The 14,515-nt window shown below is 38.6% G+C and overlaps 3 protein-coding genes and 1 non-coding gene across 4 annotated transcripts; 3 read left to right on the forward strand and 1 right to left on the reverse strand.

Moving 5' to 3' along the window:
- Positions 1–1,020: 1,020 nt before the first annotated feature.
- On the forward strand, positions 1,021–2,378 carry LOC108134147 (uncharacterized). The gene has a single exon (XM_017254356.3). The coding sequence runs from the start codon at positions 1,340–1,342 to the stop codon at positions 1,892–1,894; it is 555 nt and encodes a 184-aa protein (XP_017109845.2). The 5' UTR covers positions 1,021–1,339; the 3' UTR covers positions 1,895–2,378.
- Positions 2,379–8,121: 5,743 nt separating this feature from the next.
- LOC108134149 (uncharacterized) lies at positions 8,122–8,648 on the reverse strand. The gene is made up of 2 exons (XR_011442701.1): positions 8,516–8,648; positions 8,122–8,449 (listed from the first exon to the last, which is right to left on the reverse strand). It is a non-coding gene; the product is annotated as an uncharacterized protein (transcript).
- A 1,308-nt stretch (positions 8,649–9,956) lies between these two features.
- Muc4B (Mucin 4B) lies at positions 9,957–11,405 on the forward strand. Its single transcript, XM_017254355.3, has 2 exons — positions 9,957–10,055; positions 10,117–11,405. Exons 1-2 carry the CDS (start codon positions 10,004–10,006, stop codon positions 11,403–11,405), a joined length of 1,341 nt encoding a protein of 446 aa, XP_017109844.2. The 5' UTR covers positions 9,957–10,003.
- A 1,862-nt stretch (positions 11,406–13,267) lies between these two features.
- Femcoat (femcoat) lies at positions 13,268–14,033 on the forward strand. The gene is made up of 2 exons (XM_017254358.3): positions 13,268–13,342; positions 13,420–14,033. Exons 1-2 carry the CDS (start codon positions 13,294–13,296, stop codon positions 13,974–13,976), a joined length of 606 nt encoding a protein of 201 aa, XP_017109847.1. The 5' UTR covers positions 13,268–13,293; the 3' UTR covers positions 13,977–14,033.
- Positions 14,034–14,515: the final 482 nt, after the last annotated feature.

The following is a 14,515-nucleotide window of genomic DNA, read 5'->3' on the forward strand; positions in this document are numbered from 1 at the left end:
TCTGTGGCTTATAGCGGCGCGACGGACGCCGACCCACCTTAACATGCGATACAGCGGTCTGCAGGTTTCCGCGAATACGATTCAAATGGGCGTTGAATTCACTTTCCTCGGTGCCCAGAACATTTGGGAACCCTTTCTGACCCTCGTTAGAATTTTTATTGGAGTTTTCCTTGTCCATTTTGGAGCAAAGTTTTGATGAAAATATATTATTAGCTTGGAATCCGGAAGTCGAATGAAAAAAACAGTAAGGTATTTTCCAACACTTGCCATATTTTAAAAAGCCCAAATTGGCACATGTGTGGCAAAATTAGTTTTTGGTATATTTTTGGCTTTAGGCGGGATATCCTCGTTTTTAAAGAATTTAGCTCATTACAGAGGCACGAAACGATGAATATATGAGACCTCGTTCCGATCCCGCACTATTAATTTCTTATTGGAAAGCAGTTTAAGCCATAAATGTGGTTCAAAAGTATTGGTAGAAATTTAATACTAGCACACCATTACTTTTTTAAAGTCCATACGATAGTTTCTACGATAGTTTAGGCGTTTTAGTGTTCAGCATTGCAAATTTGAAATCAAAATTTGAAAAGGGCGCTGACCACCGCTAAGAGTTTATAGTGACTGAACAAAGAACAAAGCTTCTGCTGCCCACCGCTAGCGTAATGTTTAAGTTTATATTTTTGACTCCGATCTCCGAAGAAATTCGTATTTCGGTGGAATTCGCAAAATTACGATAAGCGTTGGCGCAATTTCGAATGTAAGATGAACTTATATTTAAAATTTTTTTGAAGCTGTGTACTGGTAAATGTGTTTTTTGAGTCTTCTTTTTCTTTTCTCTATTTATATACATAAATCTTTTTATTAATTACATGTTTAAAGTTGCTGGTATTTATATTGTTTTATTGAATCGTTTTAACCTCCATTTATTGCATAAAATGTTTCATATCTTTCATTTGGAGGCATTTTTTTGAAGCGCTCATAGAATTAATAATAACATTGATTTCTACCGGATCAGGTCGCCTTTGGGTGGCCAACTGTCAATATTGAAACTGCCACACAAAAATGTACTCTCGTTGCAGTCCCTTTCGATTCGAAATTCCGGTTAGCAAAAAAAATATTTCGCTAAAAATCTTGAGCCTAAAACCTTAAAACTAAACAAAAAATATTTAAAAAAAAAACGTTAAAAAATATAAATCCGAACGGAGACAAAAAATACAAAAAGAAACGATATCTTCCAAAAAACGAGGGAAAAAATTGCAAATCAAAGTCCCGAAGAATCCCAAAAGAAGAAAAGGAATAGAAAAGGGAGTTCGCGGCAGGACGAAAATAGTTCTTGAAAATGAATCCCTTCCGGCCGAGGCAGCAGCACGAGCAGCCGCAACAACAGCATGGAGGATCGGAGCGTATGCCGGGCGATCGGGAGCCTGAGGTGGACCGCTCAGTGCACCGCCGCCTGCGGGATGCCCGGATTCCGGCGGCAGGCACAGCAACGGTAGCACCCGGAACCGGAGCCATTGGTACCGGCCCTGGACCGGAAATGCTTGCCGAAGCGGAAATCAGACCAGTAGCAACACCAGTGGCGACTATGGGAGGTGGAATAGTTCCGGTTGGAATGGGAGCCGGAACCGGAGCTGGCATTGGAGCGGCAGCAGTGCGATTACGTCACAACCACCATCATCCGCCCGATGTGGAGCGCTTCATGCTCAACCTGAGGATCCTGTTGCTCCGGCAGAGTGCCGGCTTCAATATGGGCGCTGGCGATGGCGTGTTCGTGTGGAATTGGCGGGAACCGGCCATGGCCACCGGGCAGATGGGCGAAGGCGATGGCGACGTCGAGGACGAGGACGACGACCTGGAGCTGGCGACAGTGGGAGCGGTGCTACCTCGTATTTAAAAAAAAGAAAGAAAAAGACTATAAAATTCTCGCACCAACTTCATAGACTATACTTTCGCTCCACTTTCTAGTCTATTCATGGAAAATACTTTCCCCAAAAAATGGTCTATCTCTTTTAGAACCAGACCCCCGCCAAGCTCTGTGTTCCAGTGTGTCTCGTTCTTTTTATTTCTTTACCGGTTCCCAGTAAACCGCTACCCGTTCATCCATTATCCAGAGTCGCATGCGTCCACATACATCATAGATACGTCCCCGGACCAGAAGCGTAACCGATTCACCGATGTGTCCGAATGCTCTATTTTTATCCCCGCCGGTCCTGTTTTATTCCTGGATCCTGAACTCTCCTAGCCGGGAGGCGGATGGATGGTTCAAGGGAAGAGATGCAGGAGAAGGAACGAGAGAACAAGAAGGATACCGGCACGCATATAATAATTTCCTGTTCAATGAGCAATTACCGTAATAAAGATACAACTAGGCGACTCCATTACAATGGACATGGATAGACGGATAGAATCAGAGATGGGAGAAATGGTAGAATCTGTAGAGATGGATGGGAGAGATGTATTAATGGAGAGATGCATAAATGGACATCGGGATAAATGGAAAGATAGTCTGGGGGGTGGCATTTCGACAATCAATCCCCTGATGATGGACAAAGTCTGATCCCAGTCTGCCATTTCATACGGGTGGGGGCGTGACAAAATAACGGCAACGAAACTCCGCCGTACAGTTGATTGAACTGCAATTCAGTCAATACGGCCCCCAAAAAGGCAGTCATGCAATCTCCTCATTATATCCATTATATTGGCTATCCTTTCAGGGTGTTTTTTTTTTGATGTAGTTACCAAAAGGCCTCATTATTGTTGTACGGAGCATGGATTAACCTAGAGCTCTAGATTTACTTAGTCTCTATTTTACTGATGACTTTCGTGAACTTTAGTGAAGTTAGGTTTAAAAAATGTAACTTTTGGAAATACCATTTAGGAGCAAAAAAATCAATAAAAGACCTTAATTGATATACATTAGCTATACGATCCACGGTACTTTTTATGGCAATGCAAATTTTTAAATAGAGTTACCAGAGTAATCAGAAATACTTCCAAAATCCATCCATTCTATTCCTCTTTCTGAACCAAATTGTAATATCCTCTACAAAAAACCCCCTCCATAAATCCTATTAAAAATAAAACCACGGTTTCTATTGGATTTTCTCTGCTATGTATTTCACAGGAAAGTTCAAAACAAATCACAACCACCCCAACATTTATCTTTAAAGTGTTGAAGCTTTATCCAATTTATCCAGGATCTGTACACCTTCCCTCTGTTTGTTTGGCTAATCTGAAACCGAATTTGGCCAAAAAAGATTTCCATCTTTCTCGGGAAACAGTCATTAGCATAATCAAAGCAGAAAATGAAGCGCAACCATAGGAACTAAATGGTTTCCAGTTTCATTTTTGGGATCCGTGTTCCGGGAACTTTAAGACTTTACACGGACCAGGATGCTCAACTTGCAGGTCTTCGACAATGTTTCAATCGGTCGAGTATCCCGGCAGAGTGGCATCCTAGCATCCTGGCATCCTTTTCTCTGCCATTAGCAGGCAACGTCAAGCTGTCAGACAGTCGAGGAAGCCTTTTTTTGCGTCATGGATGGGTGTGGGTGTGTAGATGGATGGGGAGGGGTATCCTTTGTTTTGAACATTTTATTGCTTTATGCGTTTAATGAAGTGTTGCCAGAGGGAGCTGGGTGGCCGGAGAGTGCCGGCACTCAACTTTCACCCGCCTCACGCCCCTGGGGAGCGGAAAACTCAGACAGACAGACAGACAGCAACCCTTCGCTTTCACTTTTCCGGCAAAGGCGGCGAATCAAATATTTCTGACAGCCCATGACTGACGCATTGACTGACGGATTGACTGACTGATTGACTGTCTGGCTAACTGACTGAATGACTGACTGTCTGACTGACTGAATGAGAAACTGACGGAGTGACTGATTGATGGACGCACACAGCTCGCATGTAATGCATAAAGAATGAAGCTTAAATAAAAGTTGGGAGATGAGAAATAGGATTAACTTGTCACACAATTGAATTTAATTTTCAGGGGGTATGGGTTACATAGAAAGCATCTGGAGAACCCGTCCAGACATGGCCTCCTCCTGCCGTCGCAGGACCTTCTGGTATTGTCCTCCGTCTCCTTTTTTTTTATGCCTGCACTTTGGGGAATAAATTCAACTCGAAAAATGCTTTTGTGGTAATCCCGTGCTGAAGCCGATTCTGGGCTTTTGTAATGAAATTACACGAGCCTCAGATTTGTCAAAGCAATCAACACAGATACATAGATACTCGGATACACAGATACTCGGATACCCAGATACAGATGTGCAACATCTGAGTGACTGTGCCCCAGAATGGTTCAGGATCTTTGATGAGCCTGGCGACTTTTTGGTCTCCAAGGGAAATTATACAAGTATATATTTTGCGATAGACAGGTTTTTGTCAAAAGAAGTTCAATTCATTTGGCGTTTACATAAAAAAAGGTTTAAGTTATGAAAGGGAAATTCAATTCGTTGATTCTATGAAGTAGCAGACAGTAAGTCTGAAAAGTTTATTTAATGATTAGCTCAAAGACCCAGGAATATTTGAAAGCTTGTTGGATATAAAAGTCTATTTTTCAAATATTCAAAAGTGGTTTAATTTACAAATTTTTTAAAATGTTTTGTAAAAGTAATAAACTTTGTTTATTTCAGTTATTTGGGACATTTTCAAACCTAAAACTTGAAAAAAATCATGGGCTGGTTTTTTAAGTTTATTGATCTGCCAACAAAAACCGATATTAGCCATGTTAAGACCATGTGAGGATGTCATTTGTCCATTGAACTAAATAAATTTTTTAATCTTGGATCTAACTTTTCTAATCTTGTAGATCGAAAGAGATTTAAGCTCTATTTCGTAAATGGTAGTTGGTTTTTAAATCGAGTAAGAAATGTATTTGCAAAATGAAAAACAAAAATACCAAAATTTGTAATTTATGTGATGGAAAAGAGTGCACAACTCCTATAATAATTGGCAGATCTTAAATGTTATAACTATCCAATCTAAGAACTTTAAGTACTCATTATTTAAAAAAAAACCTGGCAACAAAAGTGGTGACAATTTTGTGGAATTTTTGTAAGGGATAAGATCATGTTTGTCAAAAATGAGGCAAAGCAAAAGTAAACTTTAAGGTTCTAAATTTATTATTGATTTAATGATTTATTATTGGTATTTCGTCACTAATTCAGTTGCCAAATAACTGAGATATCTATAGTTTATAAAAGTGGTCTCAGGCATAAAATAAATTCCTGAGGTCTTAGTAAGATAAAAAAGTTGTTAAATATGAAGCAGCTTCAAGATTAATTAAGGTTAAAGTAAAAGATAATATCTTCTTAGTCATTAAGCTTATTTCGCTAATCAATCTAACTTTTCAAGAAAAAATAATGAAATCCTTTTATTTATCCACACCACCACCTCCACACACCACCTTTCTTCTCTTCCATGCTTTTCAAAGAAAAGTGCCTTTGACAAGTCCCCGTTCGCTTTTCATTTTACACATCATCCATCAATTAATTGATTGCACTTATTGCTTATGTATGCCGCTCACATACCGTCCGGGCTTTGGACTCCGGGCTCAGGACTCCGTACTCCGTACTTTGGATCTTTGATTAGCGACAAAAACAAAGGCGAGGCAAAAGAGTGACGGGAGTTCATTAACTGTCACACAAATGTGGCAAAGGGATGGATGCAGGTTTCCAAGGCAGGCAGAAGGCAGGGGTTGCACCGCCCATCTTCCACCTCCATATGCTGCCACTCAGCACCCACCCACTCCGCATTCCGCACTCACCACTCGATCCGCAGTGTCCAACTTAATTAAATAGCAACAGATTCGAGGGAAGCCAAGGAACCGTTGGGTGCAAAGTCCGTTCGCCTTTCGTCCTAAAAGTTGGCCAACAACCGCAGTTTGCATTGCTTATTTACAGACGGAAAAATAAATATTCTTACTTAAAGATATTAAGTAAGTAAGGGAGAAGGATTTAATGTTGTTTTTTGACTTTATAAAGTGCTGAAGGAGTCATATTCCTTTCGTATTCGTTTGTGAGACAAGTAAGTATCATATTTAGCTTATTTTTTTTCAAAATTAATTATTTTAATTTATATTATTTTTAAAATATAATTTACATTATTGGTTATTCATTATTACCAACATATATTGTAAAATAGAAAAACTTACTTAGTTATATCATTATTAGAGTTATCTATGCTTATTAAACAGTATAGGACGGTTTAATTTTTAATTTATTTCAAAAAATCGTTTCCTAATTAATCATCTTTCGGTATGACCGTTTCTTTTAAATATTTTCTTGAGAATATATTTTCTCGCAGTGCATTCGTGGTGCACATAAATGTTTCTAATCCATTTGCCCGATACTTATGCACGCCTGCACTCGAGGGATTAATAAGTGTGGCTGTTTGTTTGTTCCTCTATCCATCCATCCATCCATCCATCCATCTATCCAGCCAGCTATCCATCCATCCATCCTATAGATGGATTCTTACAGAATGGCTTGTTTCAACCACCAGGAACCACGCAGCCAAATCAATTTCAACTGTCAACTGTCAATCAGACGGCAATTCAATCACGCAACACAACGTAACACACTTCTGATATGGAGAGAAAACTTTAAGACAAAATGCAACATTTTTTTTCTGAATTATTCAAAGGCAGCGTAACAATTTCCTCCGACCATCTAAAAATATTATTAATGCTCTGTGGCCCAAAGTCACGACCAAGAGTCACAAACATTTGTTCAAGAGATTTTTATGAATTACCGTGGGGGTGGTTTCGGGTGGTACACAGATTTTTATTGGTATTATTGCCATTTACAACTCGGCACCCGTTACAGGTCGTGTTTTGGCAAAGCCCTGCATATATGCATTACTTACACTTATACTTACAATAACCCAGAAACCAGAGTCCTAGAGAATCCAGTATCCAGAGTAACCAGTAACCCGTAACCAAAAACCAGAAAGGCCAAAATCAAAAAGCCCGGAGTCCGGAACCCGGAGAACCCAAAAACCCAATCCAAAACCGAGACCAAAAGCTGCTAAATTTCGCAGTCAAGACACATGTCACGTATTTTGCTCGTAATTATGGCAAACGTGAGAAATTTCGTTAAGATTTTCTTAACACATTTTCCCCCCCAAAAGAATGAGGGCATGTGCTGTTGTTGGTGTAGTTGGTGTATTTGTGTTCTTGTGCCTTTATATGTTGCATAATTTTAGGCATTTTCACTCTTTGCCCTTTGGGTACAGTCACCGTCTGAGTAATGCGGCAAGCCACAAAAGTGCCAGCCATAAACATAATGACCCACCAGAGATTCCTATGTCATTATCCAACATTAGATGATGAGCTATTTCAAAGGTTGGAATGTCAATTTCGAACGTATTTTGGCACTTGAACGTAATTGTTTCATTAAACTAACTTGGCAGTTAAATTCAAAAATAACTCTTTTTTTTAAATTTCATATTTAATTTATTTTCTTTCACTGTCCACTTAGTTTCTTAAACTCTTTCAAGAATTCTGCAATAAGTTTCTGAACTTGTTCCACTAGTTTTCGAAAAAGTTGTTGGATTTCCGAGCTCGAGTTTTCCAAATTTAAAGGCTGAGCTGGCAGGCTCCAGGCCATGGTGAAAAACACTATATGGATATGAAATATTAAAGGCTTAATCCTTTCATAGTTAGGCCAAAATACTCACGGCCTAATAGAAGAATAAGTAATACTTGGTGGCTCGACATCTTCAAGTTGGAAACTAACTATTTCTAGGGACTAGGAAGTCTCAATAAATAGTGTTTTGGTTTTGTTATTACGTGGTTCTTGGGCTTAAATAGCTCACGAACTAAAGATTAGTTTTTTTTAAGGTGAACATTTAATAAGGTTATTGTTTTAGGGGGCATACGCGATCTTACATAACTTTTGAATTTTTAAAAGAATTTCAAATAAATTTGTAGAATCCTTCTTTGAGAACATTGGACGGATTCTTTGGAAGATAGAAGAAACCTCGCTTCGAATTTAAGTATTTCAGACTGTAAATCGCATACTCTTGGAAGCTTTGAACCTGGAAAATGCTTTAAAATAAAAATTCCTATTTAAAAATCAACTTAAATTCGAATTAAAATAAAATAGTACTATTAATTTTATGAATCTTTACTTTATTTAAACAAAAAAATATATCATTTTTAAGATTTTTAAAATACACAAATTGACAAACAGTTTAAAGTGTTGCACAAATATACTTATTTTTTTTTTTTTTGAGTTCTAAGGTTAACCTAATGCTGAAGGCAGGAGTCCGGGTGTACCGTTAATTATACCTCCTGGATTGCCGGCGGTATTCAAACCTTGTGTCAACAACGAACCAGTAGCTAAACCAGCACCAGCACCACCAAGAACAGGAGTGGCTGCCCCAAGAACACTAGTAACCGGGGGTGGAAGTTGGGCCTGGATCATGCCCAAATAACAGGCTAAATATAAAATTGGAAAATATACATAAATAAATTGAAATGATTTAAAATACAATATCTACTTACCGCACAGGATAATAGCAACGACAAACGTTTTAGCAAACATGTTGACTCGAATGGGAATAGCTGTATCAACTACTTGACTTGGCTAATATGAGTGGGGCTTATATAGTAGCACTCTGGGAGAATTTAGTGGGCCAACTGCACGTACAGCTAATACAATCACTATCTAAACCAAAAGCGTGCTCAATGGATTATCGCCGATTTTAAATCGCTGCGAAAATTCTCCAAAACATATACGTCATTTGAAAACGTTTATTTCAAACTATTTTTGCAATATCCTATACTTAGACAAAATAAAATAATAGATTAGTTTAATCAGGGGCTTAATTTTTTAAAATTCTAAGGATTTTATTTCATTTATTTCATTTTAACATATTCAAAATAGACAAACTCCAGTTAAGTGTTTCAATTTAACTTATAAAATTTCCCTAAATTCCATTTAAATATTGGCATCTACTATTTAATACTCTTTCATTATAATAATTTACATTTTTGTCTTTTTTTTATAGTTTTGTGTTAACAAATGTTTGTTTTTATAATTCCCATTGGCTGCTCGTCACGTTCACGCTAAATAATTATTATTTTCCAGCTAGCATCAGTGGCGTAATCAATGGGGGTTTTTGGGTGTCAGAAAATAATGGCAAATCACATGTAAAATCCTAATTAAATTTCCGATTTTTTTTTTCTGCTATCAACAATTGTATAAATACGAACCAGCTCAATAAATATTTATTAGAAAGATCGACTTTTTCAAGGGATTATAATGTGACCCATAGGATTAGTATCTTATTTATTATAAGATTCATATTTATTGCAAAAATAATAGTCAGATTATTATCAACAAAGTTTTAACAAGAAAAATACAGACATTTCAAACATTTTCGGTGCTATAATTAACTTAAAAATAAAAAGATTTCATTAAAGATCCATTAAAGTTATAAATGCAATTGTTATCTGGCTTTATTTCAGTCAGCAGTTGGCCAAGATTACGTGACTTTTGTGGCCAGAACCGGTGAAAAATCGAATGCAAGTGGAGTGCATCCGGTGAGCATGTCGTACACATTCAAAAGAGTTCAACAAGTGTAAGCTGCTTCCGGCATCTGAATCTGATTCAGAATTGAGAATGGGCCACAAAAAAAATAAAAAACCGACATAAGTACATTTATATAAAAAATTAAATAAAAAATAAAATGAGAGAAAGAGTAAGAGCGAGTGGCAACAGATACACGGGGAGCATTTGGCAGCGCATTGGAAAATTTTCAAGATTGGCATCGGGAAGAAGACGCGATAATTTAATCGGCAATCGCACGTACCGAGCACACGTTTCCGGACGTGCATCGATATAAAACTGGACCATCTGAGCACTCAGACAATCAGTTCAATTAGCCAAATTTATAGAGCAGTACGACACATTGCTTACCACCAGCCAAAGGCTTCAATTCAGGGCTAATTAAGGAAAACCAGAAGTGACAGAAGGCTAGCACGTCGACAATGCTGCCATCACGTAGACATTTAATTGCCCTCGTTGTGGTGACAACATTAGGTAATTAGCGTGGTGTCCACTGATTCCAGCTTAAATGCTAATTCCGCCTTCTTTTTCCCAGCCTGTCAGCTCTGTCTCACAGCGGGTCAGGCGTCTTCGTTTGCGGCCACCATATTTCAGAACAACAACCAACAACAGTCGGAAAATGGGACCCTTTCGAATGCCACCATAACAATCAGTTTCAGCGAGATAATAGCAGCAGCCGAATCGGATAACTCCAGCACAACAACCGAAGCATCAACTATAACTACAACAACTGAGTTTTCAACCACAACAACACTTTCAGATACTAGCACTACCCAGCAAACAGCCACAAGCACAGAGAGCTCAACAGCAAGCACGCAAGCTTCCACAACAACACCACAGTCCACCACAACCATTCCAATATCAACAACAGAAAGCACTACGAGCACACAATCTACACCCACAACAACAGTTTCTGCACCATCTAGCACAACACCACAGTCCACAACGACGGTCACACAGACTTCAACAACACCAACAAGTACTCAAACTTCCACCATAACATCAACAATAACACCAAGCATTCAAACCTCCACCACAACACCATTAACAACCACACAAGGTTCGACAACAACACCACAAATAAGTACAACTACACAAGCTTCCACAACAACTACACAAACTTCGACAACACCAGCACAAAGTTCACCAACACAATCTTCAACATCAACTACCCAAGCTTCAACAACAACACAAGCTTCCACAACAGCTACACAAGCTTCAACAACCACACAAGCTTCAACAACAACTCCACAAGCTTCATCAACCACACAGGCTTCCACAACAACCACACAAGCTTCAACAACAACCACTCAAGCTTCAACAACTACTACACAAACTTCAACAACAATACCTCAAACTTCAACAACAACCACACAAGCTTCCACAACAACCACACTAGCCACAACAGTTACACCAACAACCACACAAGCTACCACAACAACCACTCTAGCTTCTACAACAACACCATATCTCAGCACCACTGTACCCGCCTACACTGTCTACACAGTGGAGCCTTATCCAAATATGTATGGAAAATCCAATTCATATGGAAAGCGAAAATCGCGAAAGGGTCGCAAAGGTCGCAAGGGCCGAAGGCAGAGGCGTCGCACCACCACCACCACTTTTTCACCGCCGTCTTCGATTAGCACTAGCACCACTACTACATCAACAACCACAACCACTCCCAGGACAACACCAAATGACGATGATTTCAGCGAGGACTACGAAAACATGGTGGTTTTGAGTCCAAATGGAGTTATAGAACCGATACCAGGTACTGCTCTGGATCTTGGTAATATTGATAACTTGAGGATTCCCGAATAGAGCCAATAGTTGTTGACATAATCCCCATGGAGACTGAGATGAAGGACCTGGAGTAACCCTCTGCTTCATATCTGTTTAAGTTTAGCAAAATTATTCGAATATTAAATGTTATTATTAAAAAAATAGTGTTTTTTGGGGTTAGTTTGTGGCAGAAAAAAAGTTACTCTTTTGAGAACAATTGTTTCTTTTGAGAATAATTAGTTTCTTTATCTTTCGTTTTTTTACTTTTAAAGTAACTATCAGTCGTCAAATATTTTGTTTTTAAGTGTTGGGCCATTTCTTATCAAAAATCGTGTCAGCACCCAAGTTGTGAACAAAGAATATTAAAGATAAGTTAAGTTATGTTCAACTTATACAAAAATTATTAAGAGGTATGTCTCTTACTAAAATATATTAAGAAAATAATTAATTTTTTTTACTCTCAAACTTGTGGTAAAGTTTCAAAGCTTTAAATAGTATAGGCCTGTAATAATAGTGATATAAATATATATTCCACACTCGACTCAATTAACTCATTTATTTTCTTTTGAGGTACAAGTCTTTATTCAATACTTTGCTGAGGAATAATTATTTTTGTCAGATTGCCATCTTGTGTTTCCCTCGTTAATGTGCCAAGTTAAGTAAAGGAGGCAATGGGGTGAGCATTCTGGATTCAGCTTTTCAAAGAGTAACTCGAGAAGGGTATTTGGGTGGGAGAAGGGGGAAACTCATAAAACACAAACGGACAAACAGGCAAATAAACAGTTGGTGTGCAATTAATTTGGCAAACTGTTTGGCCAACACAAACAGGGTTTCCCCATGTGCACGAGGCGCACTAAACAAATACAATTTAACTTCCACTTTCAACACATCAGCAAAAACAAGCCAGGCAACACCCCCAAGCACGCCATCCCCCTCTAGGAGTTCCAGGCATCCACCCATTCACCCAGTCAGCCACCCACAACCCACCACCCCCAAATAATGGCCAAGTCAATTAGCAGCGCCTGGCTTCGAGACGCACAACTACGAACTAACACATTAAAATCTTGGCCAGCATTGCCAAAGTTACCAACTTGCAAAATAACTGCCCGCCTAATCACAGTGACAGCTGACCAGGCCACTACACTCAAAAAAAATGTTACGCTCAAGAAATTACAGGGAATTTTAAAAGCTTCTTATGATTATAGATAACTAATTACAACTACTTTTATGAACTCTATTTAATGGTATTAATATTATAATATTAGTTTTTAGTAATATAGACTCTTATCTCATATTTAAATAAATAATAGTAAATTAATATATGTTTTTACACCAATAAATGCTTATATAATGTACTTATATTAATTTCCTTCTTTAAACTTTCATCAAGGTTTCAATAATTATATCTTATGATCTTAAGTCTTATGATCTTAGGTTAAAATAATACATTATTCTTTTACTAAACGTGTTTAAAGTTTTTCTATTTATAAAAAATATTATTACATTTAATTTAACAAATTGTTATTTAGAAATAATATATATTTTAATAGAAGTTTAAGTTTATGTAGACAATATAAATATTATTTATATGTCGTTATGTGTATATAGGATTATTCAATAAAAGAGTAAATATTATACTATTTATCCTCCAAGTTCTTACTTTTTTAAAACGTTTTTTTTTGCAGTGTAAATAGAGCATTGAACCCTAATGCAATCGGCATCGCCGCATTCAGAAAGTCAGAAATATGCCGCGAGCTCTGGCGGACCGATTACTGGTATTTGGGCAAGTGCACGTGCTTATCGGAACACGTGCTCCGTGCCGTAGTGGCTCGGATTTCGTATTACGGATTTCGGATCGGGGGGGTTATAAGTAGCCAGGTCAGCATCTGGGACCAGACAGAGACTGCAGTAGAAACCGTCAGCCAAGATGAAATTCGGACACCGAACCCTACTGCTTCTGGCAATGGCCTGCTTCGGTAAGTAATAATCACATGAAAAAAAATTAAATTAAATAAATATGACACCGAATCGAACCCTGTCTGTGTCTTTAAAGCTCATGGATGGTTCTTGAAGCCGCTGAAGCTGGAGAAGCTCGAGAAGTTGCTGGAGGAGAAGGAGGACAAGGAGGAGGACAAGCTGGAATGGTTCGAGGGGAAGAAGCACAAGGAGCTGCTCAAGAAACTGGACTTTCTGAATTTGTTCGCCGAGAAGGAGGAGGCCAAGCTGGAGAAGAAGGAGGGAGAGTGGGAGAAGTTCAAGCAGTGGTGGGACGAGAAGAAACAAAAGGAACTGGCTTTCTTCGAGGGCAAAAAGGAGAAGGAGTTGGCCTTCTTCGAGGACAAAAAGGACAAGGAGTTGGATATACTGGACAAGAAACTGAAGAAGAAGACCAAGTCCAAGAAGAAGACTACAGTAAAGCCCTGTTATCAGACCTACGGCGAGGAAGCCACATATGAGAAGGAGGCGTCCCAGGAGGAGTCCCAAGAGGAGTCCGAGGAGCAGGAGGAGACTGCCACTGAGAAGTCGTACCAGAACAGTCGGTATCCAAAGCCCACATACTACGACCTCCGCGAGGAGGAGTCAGATGACGGAGTTCGCTACTTCACCTGAAAGCTTTAATGAACGGACTGCTGCTTATTTATTTATTACCTTTTTCTTTCTTTTTTTGTTTTTAAAAACCACCTTTACATAATTACATTTTTAATAAATATAATTAAAATTCAAATATGTTGTAGCTCTATGCCATCGGCTGCGGGTTTGGGTTTCGGTTTCGGTTTCGTCTTCGCATATCATTTGCATATAAATTGAATTTGGTTTCTTGCCTAGAATTCGTGTAGACAGCCAATATTTTATACATTTTATTTTCCCCACAAAACCCACCAAGCCCACCACCTACCCACCAGCCACAGACATATCCTTTTCCCCGTATTCTGCGTATCCTGTCGCCGACACTTCATCCAAACTGTCAGCTGTTCGGTGACATATTGCACCCATTATTTGCATAAAAGGAGGCCAAGGATACAGCCCCCCAATCGAAAAATTCCAGCTCAGATCAAATATTATTCATCTGCCATTGAAACCTGTGTTTTTTCACTAATTGCTTTCAACTACAAACGTATATATATATATATATGTATGCATTTTTTTTT

The sequence above is a fragment of the Drosophila bipectinata genome, chromosome XL, assembly GCF_030179905.1.
Source record: "Drosophila bipectinata strain 14024-0381.07 chromosome XL, DbipHiC1v2, whole genome shotgun sequence".
NCBI lineage: Eukaryota > Metazoa > Arthropoda > Insecta > Diptera > Drosophilidae > Drosophila > Drosophila bipectinata.